Source organism: Leiobunum rupestre, chromosome 11 (assembly GCF_980474605.1).
Source record: "Leiobunum rupestre chromosome 11, qqLeiRupe1.1.hap1, whole genome shotgun sequence".
Taxonomy (NCBI): Eukaryota; Metazoa; Arthropoda; class Arachnida; order Opiliones; family Sclerosomatidae; genus Leiobunum; species Leiobunum rupestre.
The window spans coordinates 42,142,063-42,161,682 of record NC_143394.1 but is presented as its reverse complement, the minus strand read 5'-3'; the positions used below and the strand labels follow the sequence as shown (position 1 = coordinate 42,161,682).

General features: G+C 37.9%; 1 protein-coding gene across 1 annotated transcript in view; it reads left to right on the top strand.

Moving 5' to 3' along the window:
- LOC149922888 (atrial natriuretic peptide receptor 1) overlaps nucleotides 1–12,541 on the top strand; it is a 151,109-nt gene extending 138,568 nt beyond the window's left edge. Inside the window, exons 14-20 of the mRNA XM_090162321.1 lie at nucleotides 36–185; nucleotides 1,131–1,254; nucleotides 3,576–3,644; nucleotides 5,406–5,580; nucleotides 8,308–8,406; nucleotides 9,195–9,286; nucleotides 11,976–12,541. Of these exons, the coding sequence (XP_090018447.1) occupies nucleotides 36–185; nucleotides 1,131–1,254; nucleotides 3,576–3,644; nucleotides 5,406–5,580; nucleotides 8,308–8,406; nucleotides 9,195–9,286; nucleotides 11,976–12,104 (838 nt within the window). The 3' untranslated portion in view covers nucleotides 12,105–12,541. The remainder of the gene's footprint in view (nucleotides 1–35; nucleotides 186–1,130; nucleotides 1,255–3,575; nucleotides 3,645–5,405; nucleotides 5,581–8,307; nucleotides 8,407–9,194; nucleotides 9,287–11,975) is intronic.
- Nucleotides 12,542–19,620: the final 7,079 nt, after the last annotated feature.

Here is a 19,620-nt window from a genome sequence, read left to right as displayed (position 1 = left end):
ACGGAATGTGATTGAACTTTCTGTCGTCCTCGCAGAGACAACGAGAGCGGCAACATATTGGACAATTTGTTGTCGCGGATGGAACAATACGCCAATAATTTGGAAGCTTTGGTCGAAGAGAGGACGGCGGACTACTTGGAGGAGAAGAGGAAAGCCGAGGACCTCCTCTACCAACTGCTGCCCAGGTAGGACCAACGCGATAATTACGCTGGCGCCGAGAGCTCCCTTTGTCCGCGTTCACAATCGCTCATTTCGTCCCACGCGCTATTGTTAAGTGCCAATACGCCGGCGGCAATTTTACCGAACGGAGCTATTGAACGGGAACCCGAAATGGAAAGATATAGCAATTAGTAGCACCCGTTAATACATTTATTATCCCCAACGAGGACGCGAAGATTGGTACAAATATCTTAAGGGCTGCCCTTTTTCCTAGAAACAAAAGCCAGCTTGTCAGTGCCAGCTTCGTCCTTTTGACATTGAGCCCGCGAATAGGTTCCTTTTGTTTTCGTTGGTTGTTTCCAGTTGGATCGAATCCAGTTCAACCGAATCTCATTGAACCGAAAAGTATTTTCGTTTCTAGCCCAATATGGCGGGATTCCGATGAATGGGAAATTTAAATTTGGTTCGTTTTTGATTTGTAGATTTTGATGTATAGTAGGGTACGTTAAAGGAGGCTTTTTGAAATTCAATATTAGACAATTTCCATTTGCTTAGGACGCCATTATGTTTAAACAAAGTTCAAGACCTTTTATCGTCATATTTTTAAGCCTAATTATATAAATGCAGGATTTATGTCTGCCCAATTTAGGTTAGGTTAGGTGAGGTTAGGTTGGATTGGGTTTTCTGTTGTTATGTTAGTATAAGCCTTATGCAACAAAATAAATATCTAAAAATATGCATTTCTTGTTTATTGCAGAATTAATTTTTTTAATTAATTACGAAATAATAAATATTGAAGTCATAGTTTAGTCCAATTAGAAAAATTATCGTCACGTACCCTACGATATATAACAATGTATCCCTAAAATGATATTGAATGAAAACCACGCAAAACGCGGTTTTCGGACGAATGCGATTCGGTTCAATGGTACGCAATCGTTTTGGTTCATCTCGCTTTTCAAATATTTCAGATCAGTAGCTAGTCAGTTAATTCGAGGGGAATCGGTGACGGCTGAAGCCTTCGACAGCGTCACAATTTATTTCAGCGACATCGTGGGATTCACGGAGTTATCGGCTTCCAGTACACCCATGCAGGTTAAACCGTTTTCATTTTTCAACGATCCATAATGTATTTATTTCAACTTCGGGATAATGACAATGTTGAGACAATTTTTAGAGTCGCTGGGGACAATTCGACCATGTCTCAATGTAGTCCTTCTTACTAACAAGTAGACATCCCGATGTGTTTCTCCCCGATTTGTTTCAATGGCCATTCGTTTTGACATGACAAACAAAAATGTTTTTCACAACTCAAGATTAAACTTTATCTACGTAAAATAGCATGGCAAAATCACGGATTGACATTTTCAAGAAATTCATAAATTAAAATTTTGGCAAAACAATTGGGCGAAATTGATAAAATTGGGTAAAATCTATAATAATGGGTAAAATCCCTAAAATTTCGGTAAAATCGTAGGGGTTTACAATCCGTGATTTTGCCATGCTTTTTTACGTAGAGAAAGTTAAAACTTGAGTTGTGAAAAACATTTTTGGTTGCCATGGCAAAACGAATGGACATTGAAACTTTTCCCTTTAAGAGCTTTCAAGGTACAACACCCGAGTTTGAAACCAATCGGGTAGGAAACACCTTGGGATGTCTCCATGTATAAAGACCTTTTCACACGAGTAAGCTTTTTAAATCAAAATGCTGAGTCAGCAAAAATGGATCAGTGATCCATTTTTTTCTCGTGCACATTTTTGGTGGATCAACTCATCGATCTTTTATTCACACGAACCAACTAGTTGACTCAACTCAAGTTGACTCATCTAGTTGGATCAAAAAGTTGGCTCGTGTGAAAAGGCCTTAAGTTGAAATAAATTCATTCTTGGCAGTTAAACATGTACTGACTCGGGGAAGTTTTCGTATGGAGTGATTTTCCCGGCATCACTCTTTATTACTCAGCCAATACCATTGTAAAATTTAAAATTACACTGCCTAGAGCACTGGCGGCGACACCTTGAGAGAAAAACAGGGAAAAACATACGGTTTAGATAGCCCACACAGAAATTAAATTCAGGATAAATAGTAGTCAGGCAAAATTTCTAACCTCACTGCCTTTAATTTGGTCCAACTTCAGTCTTTTTTACAGAAGTTATATTGATATTGAAGATCAAGTAACGTTAAGATGAACTAACAAGGAGACTACCCGAGGTGGTTATCACCGATTTTTTTAAACTCGGGGCTTAGGTAGACCTTAGGGTAGTATGAAAATTGCCAAAGGGAAAAGTTGCAATGGGCTTTAGTTTTCCCATGGCACCCGAAAATGTTTTTGACCTCTCAAAACAAAAAAATCTCCATTTAAAAAAGCATGGGATTTTCTCGGTTTCACTTACTTAAAAAATTTGAAAAAAATTAATTTTCAAAACCTACCAAAAAAGATGAATTTGACCTATATTTAGGGTAAAATTGATCAAGTATTTTTGTAAAATTAATTAATTTTGGTTAAATTTTAACACATTTTTGGGTAACCGAGAAAATCCCATGCTTTTTTAAATGGAGAGGTCAAAAACATTTTCGGTTTCCATAGGAAAACTAAAGCCCATTGCAACTTTTCCCTTTGGCAATTTTCATACTACCATAAGGTCTACCTAACCCCCGAGTTTCAATAAAATCGGTGATAACCACCTCGGTTAGTCTCCTTGTAAGTATAAAATTGATTTCGATAGATTTGTCCAAACAGAAAATCGACTAGTCGTGTACCCTGCTTTACCCAAGTTTTGTTAGATATCCAAAAATACTTATGTACACAGAGATTTTTTGAAAATATCGACTTAAATTTTGTTATCAATGAACACTCTAAAAAAATGAGTATTAAGGTTTTAGAGCTGTACATTTTCTTTCTTAATTTTTAAGTAAATTAATTTTTGGATAAAAAATAATGGCAAGGGAGTTTTTTCCGATCGCCGCCGCTGGCCTATATCCAAAAATCAGCGGGAGCCCGCGAATGTACATTACAGCATGCATGGTACAGTCCTGTTCAAAAGTTTCTGGCCGTTTTTGTTTGGCAGTCAATTTGTTTCTATTTTAGGGGCGTAAACACGACAAATTATACTAATTTTTTCGTGACGCCATTTCGGAGGGGTTTTAATATTTCCAGTATGGGTTGTGCTCTACTAGTGGTAGCGCATTATCGTAACCGGTATAATATTTTCGTGAGGGTATTCTTTCCGTGAAGCCCTCACTCGGCTCTCTACCTAAAATAGAAACAAATTGACTGCCAAACAAAAACGGCCAGAAACTTTTGATCAGGACTGTACATGTTTCAACGAATAACATTAGCGGGATAGCGATAAAGATAATTCTCTCGTAAGATACAATTTTATACTTCTGTTAATATATATTTTAAACGTTACAGGTGGTGGATTTTTTGAATGATTTATATACCTGTTTCGATTCCATAATTGAAAATTTCGACGTTTATAAGGTAAATATAGAAGTTAATAGCATTAGTACGACTTTTATTATTTATTTTATCTAACTTCATTTCATTTTATTCGGGATAAAAATTTATCAGACCTACTAGTATTTAAAAAATTAAAACCAATAAATTTTTCACGGTAATTTAATGAATTAAAGGTATGTTCCCATTTCGCCTACAACCAGTTCGCCTTTTCCCATTTCGCACAAAAGCCATTTTCGTTTTTCGCCCATTTTGTTGTCGGGTGTTTTAACGGATCTACGAAAAATGAGGTATGGTAGAATACTGACAAAGTATTTCTTTGTTTGGACTGTACTAAAGCGGAAAAACCCCGTATTACGCAATATTAGTTTTATTGCTATGACACCGACCATAACGGTTGTTTGTTTTAAAAGAATCGTGTTTAAATGATGGAGAGGTTTTGCTTCGTGTTAAATGTCCGGTTGCGTTTTTATTTCCTTTAAATTTCGTATTATAATTTCGCCAGTTAGGGGTCTGTAGTTTAAGTTATAAGACCTATAAATAAAACCGTTTAACCAGTGTTGTCGTGCCTCGGCCTTTTTTGGCTAAGATCGAAATGTCGTATCTGTTGCGCTGAAAAAACAGCTCCTCGTGCTAGTTGGACACGTTAAGCTTATTAAGCCGATATGAGCCTTTATATCCCTATAAGCTTCGTGCGAAAATTAAATTTTGCTCAGAAGTATCGCCACCTACCGACCGAGTTTTAAATTGAATATATGAAAGCTGTCTGCTCGTTCAAAATTATCTCTGCACAACACCTGAAAGTTTCAACCGAAAACAGGGCAGGAAATAAGAAATTAAAGTTATCGGAAATTTGTCCAGTGACCCCCCTCATTTAAAAAATTTTATCGGACATTGTCCAATAATTTTACATTTTTTTATTTTGTAGAAAAAACATTCCCAGTTTATTGAAAAAGTTATCGGACATATGCAAAATTTATCGGACAATGTCCAGTGTCCTCTGCTTATTTCATGCCCTGACCGAAAAACCTTGAAATTCAAAAGTCGTCTGCTATTTCTTAACATATTTAGTTCACAGATGTTAAGGCAGATGGCGCTATATTTCCTAAGCTCGAAGCCTATAAAGTACAAATTTGCCGTTTTTTTAATTAAGCTTATATTATCGAAGGTTGGGGTAGGTTAGCTTCTGTTAGGGTAGGTTAGTTTTGGTTAGCTTAACAAATGAAATTTTCGCCACTTATATACTGAATACAGTGAAAACAATGAAATATTTTGTCTACCATACCTCGTTTTTTGTAGATTTTACAAAACAATGGGCGAAATGGGATTGGGCGAAGGGGGGTTAAACCGAATTAAAATGATTAGGTTTTAGTAGTAACATTTATTCTGAATTGATAAAATTAATAATAATGAAGTTTCTATTTCATCTATACTCATTTTGATTATATGTAATACGCTTCTGAGCTCAGGCCCGATGAGCCTGGCGAAGCCCAAAATTCTTCTGGAGCCCCGAAACGTATACGTTCTCCATAAAGAACGGCTCGCACGCGCCCCGAAATTACTGTTTTACCGGCTCTATTACGCACTGCCGAGATATTAAGAGAAGTGATATTGCTAGATTTAATCTAGGTCTTTCGGCTAGACACCTGTCAGAAAGTGAATCGTGAAATGTTGAAGCGCTAATGCAGTTTCCTAGCTTCGTTTTGGGACGAAGCGAACACGTTAGGAAGCCCTGATGGACATCTGGAGATTTTTAATTTAGTTCGACTCCCTCAAAATTTGCAGGTGGAGACGATAGGTGACGCGTACATGGTCGTGTCCGGTCTTCCAGTCCGAAACGGGACGCAGCACGCCCGGGAAATCAGTCGGATGTCCCTGAGGTTGCTAGACACGGTCAAGACATTCACGATACGACACAGACCCCAAGAACAGCTCAAACTTCGCATAGGACTCCATTCCGGTCAGTTAATACGACTAAAATTCTTTTCATCCATCAGCCTGTCACGGAGGAGGGACTTTACGCAAATTAAACCACGTGTACGGGAAGAGTGCCTCCACCATTGGCCCTAGAATAGCCTAGTGTTGCCGATGTTCGAAAGTCGAAATTCCCATTGCTGATAGTAAATCTCCCACGAATTCCCACACCCAAAAGTGATATAATTACCAAAAGTGTGTCAATCGGCCCTATTTCATAATGAATGTTACGAGCGAAGTACAAGTTGGGAGGGGAGAGTAGGGAAAGTATGCCTTGGAGAGGGAAGGAAGTTAAAACCAACAAATAACGCCCCGTAGTGAAGAACGGAGGAACTGAGTAGCACTGGTCAAAGATAGTGTACTTTTTGATTTTTCGTCGGTCTGTGGAAATGCTATTGCCATCTACCTACGATATAATACCATAGACTAAAAAATATCCAGAAAGGCGTCTATAAATAGTCTTTTATACGGTGGATCTCGAGTCGAGCATTCATTAAACCTTTAGCATATGAAAATACAGGGATTGTCACACTTTTGGTAATTATGTAACTTTTGCCACACCCCTATTTAGCCCCGCCCCCCACGAAAACCAAACGGAAAACATGTAAAACTTTCAAAATGTTTGGAAAATGAACTTTTTAAAATTAAATTTTATAGAAATTACAATTTTTAAACATTTTGTTTGGCCTATGCATTGATTGATTGTAGAATTAGGAGGATCCTCCTTTATATTATTTATAAAATCCCAAGATTCACGAAAATACTCTGCTTTAAATAATTTTTAGCTTTCTATTGATAGTCAAATTAAAAAAACATATAAGATAAATATCCGCAGATGTAAAAATTCAATCAAAACCAACGTTTTTAAAAAAAAAAACTTTTTTCCCACAGAGCCAAAATTCCACAATATGGGAAATTTCTCACAATCTGGCAACACTGGAATAGCCAATGGCAGTTTGGTTTAGCTGTAGCGTCGTTCAGGGTTGGACATAAGGATATGTTTTTCAGTAGTCAGCGTGACAAGTGAGCCTCCTATCTTAATTTATTATAGTATTCACTAACTAGGGGGGGGGGGGTGTATAAAAACAAGACGGTCAGCCAACATTTTGCTTTACCCGTCAGAATTAAATAAAATAGAAATTTATTATCACTTGAGTTACATCACATTTTTTTTTTAAATGGGATTGATGAATGATGAATTTCTGGCTTTCATTAGTCAAATTGACTAGTGATCCCCCAGATTTCGATTAATTTTAGTAGCAAGAGCGTTTATTTTAGTAGTCAAATACCGTGACTATAACGAGGGGTAAGACACTCAAGAACTCAGGTGTACATTTGCTATTGGAACTCTTATGAACTCCCCTGAACTCTAGAGGACTCTCAAGAACTATCCTCGAACTCCCTCAAACTCTCGAGAACTCTCCCGAACTCACCAATGAACTCTCTGGAACTCACCCTTGAACTCTCGAGAACTCTCCCGAACTCACCAATGAACTCTCTGGAACTCACCCTTGAACTCTCGAGAACTCTCCCGAACTCACCAATGAACTCTCTGGAACTCACCCTTGAACTCTCGAGAACTCTCCCGAACTCACCAATGAACTCTCTGGAACTCACCCTTGAACTCTCGAGAACTCTCAAGAACTCACCAATGAACTCTCTGGAACTCACCCTTGAGCTCTCAAGAACTCTCAAGAACTCTCGAGAACTCACCAATGAACTCTCTGGAACTCACCCTTGAACTCTCGAGAACTCTCGAGAACTCACCAATGAACTCTCTGGAACTCACCCTTGAACTCTCGAGAACTCTCAAGAACTCACCAATGAACTCTCTGGAACTCACCCTTGAACTCTCGAGAACTCTCACCAATGAACTCTCTGGAACTCACCCTTGAACTCTCGAGAACTCTCGAGAACTCACCAATGAACTCTCTGGAACTCACCCTTGAGCTCTCAAGAACTCTCAAGAACTCTCGAGAACTCTCGAGAACTCACCCTTGAACTCTCGAGAACTCTCGAGAACTCATCCTTGAACTCTCGAGAACTCTCGAGAACTCACCAATGAACTCTCTGGAACTCACCCTTGAGCTCTCAAGAACTCTCAAGAACTCACCAATGAACTCTCTGGAACTCACCCTTGAACTCTCAAGAACTCTCGAGAACTCACCAATGAACTCTCTGGAACTCACCCTTGAGCTCTCAAGAACTCTCAAGAACTCTCAAGAACTCTCGAGAACTCTCGAGAACTCTCGAGAACTCACCAATGAACTCTCTGGAACTCACCCTTGAACTCTCGAGAACTCTCAAGAACTCACCAATGAACTCTCTGGAACTCACCCTTGAACTCTCGAGAACTCTCGAGAACTCACCAATGAACTCTCTGGAACTCACCCTTGAGCTCTCAAGAACTCTCAAGAACTCTCGAGAACTCTCGAGAACTCTCGTGAACTCTCGTGAACTCTGCAGAGTTCGAACTCCCGGTGTACACAAAAATCCTTAGTGTCTTAGCCCTCGCTATAATGCCTTATGTCCAACTCTGGCGTCGTCGATGCCTCAGCTAAATCCAGTTTTCATTGGCTATTCTCGGACCAATTGGAAAGCGGCATTTAAAACGTCATAAATATCGCAAAACTTAGTCCCGCCTCTATGACAGCCACATCGTAAAAATATGGTGATTCATGTGTGTATATGTATAAATGTCCTTGACATCAAGGTCCTTGCGTCGCGGGTGTCGTCGGTCTGAAAATGCCCAGGTTCTGCCTCTTCGGTGACACTGTCAATACCGCTTCCAGAATGGAATCAACTGGCTTACGTAAGATGGTTTTTGCTAATTATAAAGGGAAATTAGATCGATTCACATTTGACAACGGAGGAAACTCTTTCAACCCACGCCATTAGAGGTCCATTTTTAAACAACTAATTTTTTAAAAGATGGCGCCAACAGTCTGAATCTTAGACATTTTTCGAATATCTTTTGATGCCGAATTTTTCAGCATTTGTTCAGGGTTCATACAATATTTCAAAAACCATTTTCCCTGATATTTCCAGGTTTTCCAGAGTAGTTTTGAATATTTTCCAGATGTACTTTTTAAAACAATAGGGGTCTCTAAAATGTTAAAAGCATTACTGTTACACTTTCTAATGTAATATAGTCAAGATTGAACGTATGAATTCCATACTAACTAATAATTTCAGTAATACTAAAACAAATTGCACATAATCTTTGGAGTTCTCATAATTATTTTCCCTGATTTCCCTGATTTTTCAGAAAATTTTTCATTTTCCTTGACTTTTTTGCTTTAAATAAATTTCTCTGATATTTCCAGGTTTTCACTGATTTCCATTTGTATGAACCCTGTTGTTTTAGCATAAATCAACGTTTAACATAGTGTTACAATAGTATTTTGTAATAAATCAGTTAGTATTTAATGATGTCTCCATCGATTCTAAATGAAACCTCGAAAAGCTTCACTCTATAGGTTGGTTTCCCCGTATAAGTCATTTGTGAATCTTCCTTTCTTTAAAAAAAAAACCTTTTGATTTTTTGAAATTTTCAATGCGTCGATTTTTCTTCGGGTGCATCATCAATTTCCTCCTTAGCTCTAAAAATCCACGTCAGTCCTCGAACTAAAGAAATTCTCGATTCCTATAACACGTTCCAGTTAGAGCTGCGAGGCGAAGTCGAAATGAAGGTGAGTGCGAAACGAAAACATCACGTTCTATTTCTCGTTCCGTTTTCTATGCCCCTTCCCCCTACCGAAAGATAACAAGTTGGTGAAGGGCTAATATAAGATTCACATCGAATCCGTTTCCCTTTTATTCTTGGCTTACGCCCTAAAGTCTATCTCGTGGTCAGCTTCTGACGCCCGATTACCCAAATTGATATTTCTACTGCTATGGTTTGATAATCAGCTAGGCTAATACCCAAGGCACCACCTTAGGCCTAAATCATCGAGTGACTTTTAAAGCCATTAATCCAGGTGGCCGGGTTATGGTGGAAAGCCCTTCAAGCCACGCGAGCCAACAGCTCCCTACACTAACTATTATCGTTAACATCGACAAGGTTTTTATGGAAGGGGAAACCGAAGAACTCTGTAATGTATCATTTGTATCAGGAATCCATACCTCTACTTGGAATGCTTATCGTGGCAGATTTTGGTCTCGATGTGGCTGATGGTTTTTGTGACGTCACTATGTTAACTTAACTAACAACAACGTAGGTGGGGCCGAAGCCGTCAGAGTGATCTTACTATACAGTAATGCAGTCATAAAAAATTCGCGCCCACAATGGCGGCCATGGCCAAAAATACTACTCTATACGCGATACGGCAGGATAAGCATTTCAAGTAGAGGTATATGGATTCCTGTTTGTATTTTATAGCGTAACGTTCAAATACCCAATGTTGGGGTGTTGGTACCATTTTGAATTATATTCCCTTTCAGAGGATAGATTAACTGCGAACAAAGCCCAGCAGACTTTACAATAACATTACAACAAAGCAGATAATCTTAACCAAAGTTAAAGCGAACAGGCTTTATAGGAAACACCTCTGATAACATATGTCTCATCGCTATAGGCGCTGTAAAATAATATGGCTGTAGGTGAAACAGGCCCGGAAAATTACGGTGCGGCTTGGTGGGCCCCCGTTTGGACCCTTCTCCCAAGTTTCTTCCCGAAAACGTATAGTTATATCCACAAATAATGGACGTTTCACAGCGTAACGTAGTAAGGGGAAAGGGAGTTGTATTACGTTATACAAGAACCTATATTTTTAATTATTTTAACTTCCTGTCACCATTTAGTTATTGTTTTTCTCATTTAGAATATAATTATTAGATTTTAGATAGTGTTGCAAGTCGGTAAATTTTCCGCGAAAAATGTCTATGTCGAGACGGTTTTTAGCCTTTCTCTCAATCCACCCGTTGGTCCCCCAGTACGCTCCTCCACTTAAAATAAAACGAATAGTCCCGGTATTTCATTGGTTGCTTAAAATTTACGTCACCTAACGCTATGGTAATCAAACGCTGGTGACGTTTTGTCTTCCCCCCGCGCGAGACGGGGGAAAGGCGTTCAATGTGCCCGGCGATTGTCGCAACATAATCATTCTTCCTAAATATAAATAAATACATTCTTGGTAAAACTAAACCTCTAGACTAGTTTAAACTGATTAACGTTATAACACTATTAATGTTTTGTAGTATGCTTACTGATATTAGACATTTGATATCGATAAAAAGTTAAACACATGAAAAACCCTTAAAATGTAATTTATGTTTCAATTTTTTATTTTCCCGATTTGCGAAAAAGTAGATCTTTCTGTAGATGTAATTTGGGAACAGTCCCTTGTGGCTCCTTCGGGTTCTAAATTATTGATTTATGCATGGACTAATTAATTAGTCCATGATTTATGTTTACCCAAAACCGCCACCCAAAAAAACGGAAATTTAACCCTTTCTTAGTGTGGACAACACTGCCGACGGCAACGACGGCGACGACAACAATATATCGGTCATAGCAGTAGCTTCACCCTAAATAGAATTCGATGTGAAACTAAAAAGCAAGCCCCCGCTATTTCTAAAGTTTCTTTCGCCATATTCTCTACTCTTAAAGTCCCCTTTAAGTTTATATTGATTTCGCCCCCCCCCCCCCCGAAGCTTGTAAGGATAAAAAAATCAATCAGTTGGAGGCCCTTTTACGCATTGATTTAAATTCGATTACGTCTGGGACAATCAGAACTACAAAATTTTTCTAAAATGAAGAAGGGGATGTTTTGACGGTATTCCGATGACGTCAGCGGAATATAAATCCCCACATATTTACGCTGATCAAAAGCGGATTAAATATTTTTAACTTACCAAAAAGAATACTACACTTTCATCTTGGTAAAAAGAAGAAACAGTACAAATTTTCAGGGCCCGTGAAACCTGCGGGGCAGTTGCGTAACCAGGGGGGAGGACATGAGGCAAGACCCCCCCGAAACGTATGGTTGTACGTAAAAATATATCATTTTTTTTCATTGGTGTCCCCTCCTCCCCGAACCAAAATACTGGCTACGCGGACCCAGCAAAGCTAATCTTTTGAACGTCTTCTGCCATCTGTTGGCGGCAATGCGTACTAAAATAGAGAATATCCAAAATAAAAAAGTTGTCAGAAAATCACATATAATGAATATGGTCAAATGTTAGTGTAATTTATGTGAACAATCACGACATTTACCAAGAGCTAATAAGCAACAAGAGTAGCGATTGTAACTTTTGGCAGCTTTTTTTCTGGATTTGCATTACAGAATTAGGAGCTACTAATTAAATTACCAACTTTTTATCTCACTGTTTTTAATATTAGATCTTTGAAGGCATAATATTAAAGCAAGTTTTCTCTAGGGAAAAGGGAAAATGACAACATATTGGCTTTTAGGAGAAGAGGAAGTCGCTACTGCAAACGCTACAGCTGCGCCATCTACTCCTCAACCCCCGAACAAAATTAATAGCGTTGGAGAGACGAAGCTATAAGCGACACTATTATAATTTATTTTGAACATATACCATAACTAAAACGAAATAGACGCGCAATAGACAATTCCAATATTTGGGATCAATTAATGAGTAATCCGTCATGTACCGTATTTAATTAATCACCAGCCCGAAGCATCTGCTACGATAAATAGATGCCAAATGTTTTGAGTTTAAAGGGAATATAACCTCAGGTATTTGGTGTGGAACACCAACGTGTGCCGCTCTGGCCGCTCTTCTGCCGTGCAAAGCACAAAATCATTAACGACCAAAACCAAAATATGGAGAAAACCCGCGAAATTCAAACTTTCTTTGCCTTAAGATACCGCAACTTACTTCTTTCAAGTTTATATAGAAGACTTGGATTTTTCAACTAAAATTATATTCTGGTACTAAACAATTTACAGGCCAAACGATATTTCAGAAATATCATTAAAACCATGTCTTAAAACGCGAAAAAAATGCGTTTTGATTTGACTTTTAAAGAAAATAAACACATTAATGCGTTTTTGGTTTGAAAATAATGCAAAAACCTAAAATAATGCGTTTTAAAACAAGTCATTTCTCTAAGAACAAAAATTTTAAATTCCAAAATTAGTTCAAAATTGAATTTAAAATGAGGAGAAATAAAACCAAAATCTTTAAATCGAAAATTTGGTCGTTAATGCTTTTGTGCTTTGCACGGCAGTCTTGCCTTTGGCTTTAAAAATGTTTGGCGCCACTGTACAGGGAAATTTGAAAAATTGAAGGGGTCTTCCATAAAGTTTGTTTGCCTGGTTATATTCCCTTTAAGAATTAATTTCATATAATCGTTATTGGACAATGTCACTCTCGTAGAAAATGCTGGATAGAAAATACAAATTGTACCATTAAACCTAAAACTGAGAAGAAATAGACCGATTCACGAATTGCTTATAGAGAAACCAACATTTAGAGGTTCAATTTTAAAGCATTTTTTTAATACCAGATGGCGCAAATTTAAGGGAACAATTTTAAACGACCCTTCATGTAAAATCTTTAAACAAAAGTTTAACTCAGCAAAAATTCGGAATAAAAAGAAACCAGAAAAATTAATATTTTAGGCGATTTTAAATTTCTTCTTTACAGACTACTAGCGCTATCTGGTAAGACATTGGGTATTTAAAAATCTGCCTGTAATGGCGTTACCCCCGTGAGTTTTTTCGTTTCACAAATTTGAATCGGTCTATTGTAAAACATTCGATGGTAGAAACTTACAGACACTGTATTCATGTTCATGTTATAAATTAAATATCATTGGGAAAAATCGGTTAAGGTAAATTAAAAAGTCTATTCTCCTTAAACAAACATGTTCCATGTTGTAAATTATGTAATTCATGTATTGAAATTTTTATATTTTTCTTTTAAAATTAATCGAAGTTATTGTTTTAAATACTGTAAAATAATTTATGTACCGTTGTAATATTTTACAAAAAAAAATAAAAATCATATTAACTTTGATTTGAGAATACTCCATTACCTAAACCTCCTGGAAACCACTTTGACATCTAAATATTATCGGTCTGATTACGTAGTTCACATATTCGTCGCACGCTCGTGGGTGTGGCTTGTGTTCGTTGCCATGGTAACGCGTATGGGTCGGCCATGACATTAAGAAGACTATGGCGGTCACGTGATTATTTCGCAGGATCGTATGGCGTTTCGCCTCGTGATCTGTGACGTCAAATTAATGTCGGCTGTTACACACAAAACGAGCATGGCGCTGTGTGTAACTTACAGGCAACAACAGTGAAAAATCTACTGCTATTCTTTTGCTTTGCTTATTTTGCTGTCTAAAGCCCCGTTTTCAATTACGATAAATTTCAGGCTTTTCGCTTTTGCTTTTTTGACGCGCTTTTATTTCAAAATAAGCCTATATTCATTTAGATATCTGCTTCTCGTGACAAAAAAGCCGATAGAGAAGCTTCTCGCGTTTGGTTTTGACGAAAAAACCGTGATTTTTGTTCGGAAAAATCGTGATTGAAAACGAGGCTTAAGGCCTTTGGCTGACACCATAAGCTTTCAAAAAAAAGCTAATTTTTGCTTGAGACCAAGCCCTAAAGAAAACTAATTAGTTCGACGAAATTATTGATCGAAACCGAAAATTTATTATTTTAAACAGTAGCTTCGTTTAACAGTAGCACTAATTTGGAAATTTTAGATAAAAATTGCGTTTTTACTCCTTTTTCATCGAGGTAGTCATTATAAAGAAAGATAAAACCATAAGCCTATCATAAGGTCCCCATAAGCATGGATTAACAATAACTCACAGGGATAGTTCTCTTCGAAAATAAGTTTGATTCAAACGCCATCGGTCCTAGCGGGCGAAATCAGAACTAGGCCTAATAAGCGGAAACGATTCAATTCGGCGAGCAGACGGGCAGTTTTTTTGGCGCCGCGAAATCTAATGAATTTTTTGCATCGCGTTTCTGTTTTTGGTACTTTAAATGTTTTCATCAGGTAATTTTTTTTTATAATAATAATAATAGAATCCAATAACTGAATTTTTATTAATGTAAAGCTAATTACTATTTACCTATGCGATATAAAAAATGACGGCTTAAACAATGACAAATCCTATTAAATTCCGAATAAAATAATCTGCGGACCAATTTTACTGACAATCACCATTTTTAAAAACCATATTAAAAAAACATAGTGTCGATTTCAGACACGAGATGGCATTACTATTTTCGGATTTGAATCGTTTTTGGGGCGGAAAGTGGGGAGTGTAGGACTGTAAGAGGGGAAGAGTTTGTAGCAAACGTATTTTTGGCTGGCAATGATAGTTCTATGTAAGAGAACTATCCCTGTGAGTTATTGTTAATCCATGCCATAAGCAGGGTCTAGGCCGAATTTTTGACGATCACATACCCTTTATTAAGAGAAATCGCTGCCGCGAGCCCTTAGCACCGTAGCCAAGGCTTATTAACAATTTTATCTCTTTCAAACTTAAAATTAACACTTATCTTTGCAAATGATTAGGAACCTAAAACTGGCTATTAGAACTAAGTCTGGTGTTTCTGAAGGTATTTATTTTTCAATTTTGAGATTTAGACGCGTTTTGTGTGGTATTTATAAGTAAGAAAATATTTTAGATGTACAAATTTTGAAAAAGATGTCGCTAACTGCCCTATCGTCGTACGTTGATTTTCTTCTCTCCAAGACAACGCCGTTACCATGGGCCCCTATGGTATACCTTTGCTTATGGGGGCATTATGATAGGCTTATGATAAAACTAGAGACATAATTACGAAAAGTGTGTCTATGGAAGAGCTTTTGAAATGAATGTTATACGCTAAGTAAACGTTTGGAGAGGAAGAGGGTGAGTATATATTGGGGATGGAAATCATGGAATGAAGTTCATAAGTAGAAATAGTGTCGCCTAGTGAGAGCTTCGAGAACTAAGGAAGCACTGGAAAAGGCTAGCAGGATTATAAATTTTTGGCCACTGAACGGAAACGCTACCGCCATCTATCTACGATGTAATACAAAACGCGAAAGAAATAACCAGAAAGAACATTCATCAACTGGCACTCTTTGGTAATGATGTCACTTTTGCTAATAGTTTGAGTTTCTCTTTCCCGCAATTTACTGTTTTCAGCAGCGTCAGCTTTATTTTAATGGCCTCATTGAGAGGATTGGCGAATACCTTTGCGTTGCTCCAAACTGCTCTAAGCACACTCTCAGATCTAGTAATTTTCATTTGTGACGTCATCATTCCGTTAGAGAGCATAAGATAGTGTTTTCGGAATAACAGTGGTAAAAGGCGCATAAATAAAACATCCTTCAAGGAAATCGCCAAGAAGTAATGTCTCCCAGAGCCAGGACCTGCAAAGTACTGTTTACATAGTGCTTGTCGAAATAATTGAAAATTTTAACCTGTAAACAGAACGTCGTGTTTTTGCTAAGCCTTAATTTGTCAAAAAGAAAAGCTACCTGGTTGAAACGAAACGCTTGTTGTACAGGCGAAAAGCTAGAAGCAACAAACACAGTACCCCACACAAGGAGAACGCAATCCGTCAAAAGTCGTGCATTTTCTTGTGTATAGTTTTCATTGGTTAGACGCTTTAAACCAAAGATAATATAACTACGTACCCTAGATTCGAAATCAAGCTCGTTTCACGTAACGCAGGCTCTTACTGAGTTCCCGGCGGAAGTCGGAAAAAACTGCCTCCATCGAGCTGGCAGGGCTACCGACATCTAGTTAAAACGTAAAGTTTTAGTGAAAATTGCACCGTGGTTTTTGACTTGCGGTTTTCAAGATACCAGATATTTTTGCATTATATTGTTTTAAAACAATAATGATCATGCCTGTAGCTCTAAAAATGTTTTTAAACGAAAGAAAACTAAAGGTGAGTAATATAATCTTGGGATATCTATTGAAATTCCTTATTTCTCACCCTGCTATGGAGCCCGATTTTTCCGACTTCCGGCGCGAACTCAGTAAAAGCCTCACGAGAAAACGCGCTATCTAGAAACGCCGTGATTTCGAATCTATGGTACGTAGTTATATTATCTTTGTTTAAACACAGCACTGCGTTAGCGTGTTTAAAGGCTAGTTGCGTTCTCCTTGTGTTTGTTGCTCCTAGTTAAAAAAAAATCCAAAACCATTTATTACTCTGCTTTCCCACTAGTATTAACTCAACGCAGTGTATAAATGAGAATAATCCCAACCCGTAAAATGTTAAGTGTTTGTGCCCGAAAAAATTGGTGGCCCGTCTCGTCTCTTTTAAGCTGTCGATGTCGGGAGAGTCAGTGGTGCTGCGATAATATTTAACTAGATGGCAGTACCCTATCTTTAAGAATAATTTAAGTACCAGTACGTCGCGCTGAGTGTAATTGTGACCGAACAATAAACACATGCGTTAGAGTATTGTTTACGTCAGACATACGTTATAATGTGTATTCACTTCATAATTACCATATATTATGAAACAAGTGTAGAGCTCAGATTTCCCCATTTCCACCGTTTTAAACACGTAGTTTATTACAAGTGCCTCGAGGACAATTAAACCTTTGAGCTCGAACAACTTGAAACTAGTCGGTTTTTGATTTTCAAAGAGTAACATTATATTTTTAATAAAGGAAATAAACCTAAATAATGAATAGAGGTTTAACGATTTAAAGGTCACACCGGTGGTTGTATAATTTGCTGAAAATAGAGCAGCTTCTCTTTTTCCTATAAACCTCGTTGACATAGATGAAGCATGGGCCAATAAAAGATTTCATCTTTTATTGGCCCATGGATGAAGCACTAGCTGAAGTGTAGAAAATGTAGTAGTATATCTCTTAGAGTCTTTGTTAGGACTACAGGTTACGTTGATGGCGATAAATACCACCATATGTAACATAATTACTCATAAGTATGCCTCTGTATAACATTTCCATTGAAAAAAATTCAAAGATACCTTGTTTCACGCGGAACATACAATGAGCGGACCCAAAAGTGCGAAAATGTTTATAATCCTTGCGCTATTGAAAAGGTTACCATGGAAATGAAATCATGTGATCGCGAGGCACGAGCTAAACTTGACATGGGCAAAGCCAGAAACGCGCGAGGAATTCTCACTAACTTCCGTTTCCCGTCAGTAAAGTTGATGACGTGTATTTCGTCACGGAGTTGTAAGTGACGTAATTTACGTCATATCCCGTGAACAAGGTTTCATTAACGAAAATGCTTTTATGGCATACTTATGAGTGATTATGTTACATATGATACCACTGATAACGCATTTTTAACCTCAAATTTAAAAATCAGTACGGTTAGAAACGAAGTGTTTATAATAGCATATGACATAATAGTCTATGATTTCCAGTTCTGATTTAATAATTTGTCATAATTTCGACGCAGTAGGCACCAATTTTAATTATGAAAAGATTTTACTTTTCATTGAGCCTTCGCCTCAAGCATAATTTAGTTGGCCATAGAGATATCTCCCGTCGTCAGTGGTGCCAGATTCCAAGCCCTGGATTATCGTATTCGCTACCGAAACCATAGATGTTCAATATATCCAAATTTCAGAAAAAATGGCCGAAAGCCTTTTCCATAGAGCCGTGTGTGGGATCCTTTAAAAGTTGTTGGTCATTTTTACTTTTTCATGATTTTCAACTTTAGGATCATTATAGCCCTAGTTTGATATAAGGTTTAAGGTTTTATTTTTGACTTGTACAAACGTACAGCCCTTTGAAAAGGGGCGGCATCACCAGAGGGGGGAGCAAAGTCAAAAATTACAAAAAATATAACTATTTATTTATGCTACTTCTTATCTCTTTTTTTTACACAAAATACAAAAGTCATAGCACTTGAATAGTATACTAATAACTTTAATAAAGAGTAATTATAAATAATTAAGAATTAAATAAAGGATAAAAGTAAGCATAAACATGAAATATCTCTAGATACACTTTCCATTTCATTTTAAATATACCACAACAGAAAACCCACATATGATACCATTAGAGGAGAGAGGGAGAGGGAGGAGGAGAGTTTAGTTAAGGTTAAGGGGAAGGGGAAAGGTGAGCCAAAACTGACGCCAGTACAGCAACAGTAGCCCGGAAATTATATGTTTTGGGATTGTCGACGGCACTTGTCAGTATAAATTATCCACATAAACACATCCTCATCTGCCTCCAGAGCAGGGCAGTATAATAATACATGTGCAAGATCTTCCATCAATGCACCACGTAGCTTACACATGCGGAGGTACCAAGAAGCCGCTGCTGTCGCTCACCCGTAAGCAAAGCCCCTGACCTTGCATCAAAAAGCAAACCGCTGGACCAAGAACCATCATAGGAGTCTTCAGCCTGCGGCTTAGACTTGACTTTATACATAGCCAGGCTTTCCTTAGAATTGACAGCATTACGCCAAAGAGTTTGAGCTGCGTCAGTAACTTCCTTCGCTACGATGGCTGCCCACTATGGATCTCAGTTGTTGATCCATCCTTTTAAACCGGCGGGTTTGAAGTCCTTCGTGCCTCAAATACCTGAAGACAACGCCTTTTAGCATAGAGTGTGCCATTAATAAAAGGCGTCCAAGGCATTTGATTTTGCTAGCCGCCTCTCGGTCTTCCATACTCTCCCCCTTGACGGCTGCATTGGTGGAAAAGGGCCCAGCCGAAAGCGCAGAGCGTCCTATACTTCTCTTTGGGCAGAATCCAAGGCCGCAATCAACCCCTTACGAAAACTGACAACCTCATTTGCCAATGTTAGAGCACACTGTTAAAAAAAATTGTTCTAATTTGAACAAATCGCCGTTCAGAAGGTTGTCTCTGTAACAGAACGCTATTTTGTTCTAATATGAACAAAAAATATTCGTTCGATAAAGAGCGATGGTTGATGGTTCAATATTGAACTTAGATGTTCTATATTGAACAAACCTTCTTTGTTCAAATTAGAACGTTTTGTCGTTCGCCGTGGAACGCTTTGCCGTTCGCGATAGAACGCTTTGTCGTTCGCCGTGGATCATTTTCTCGTTCGACTTGGAATGCTTTATCGT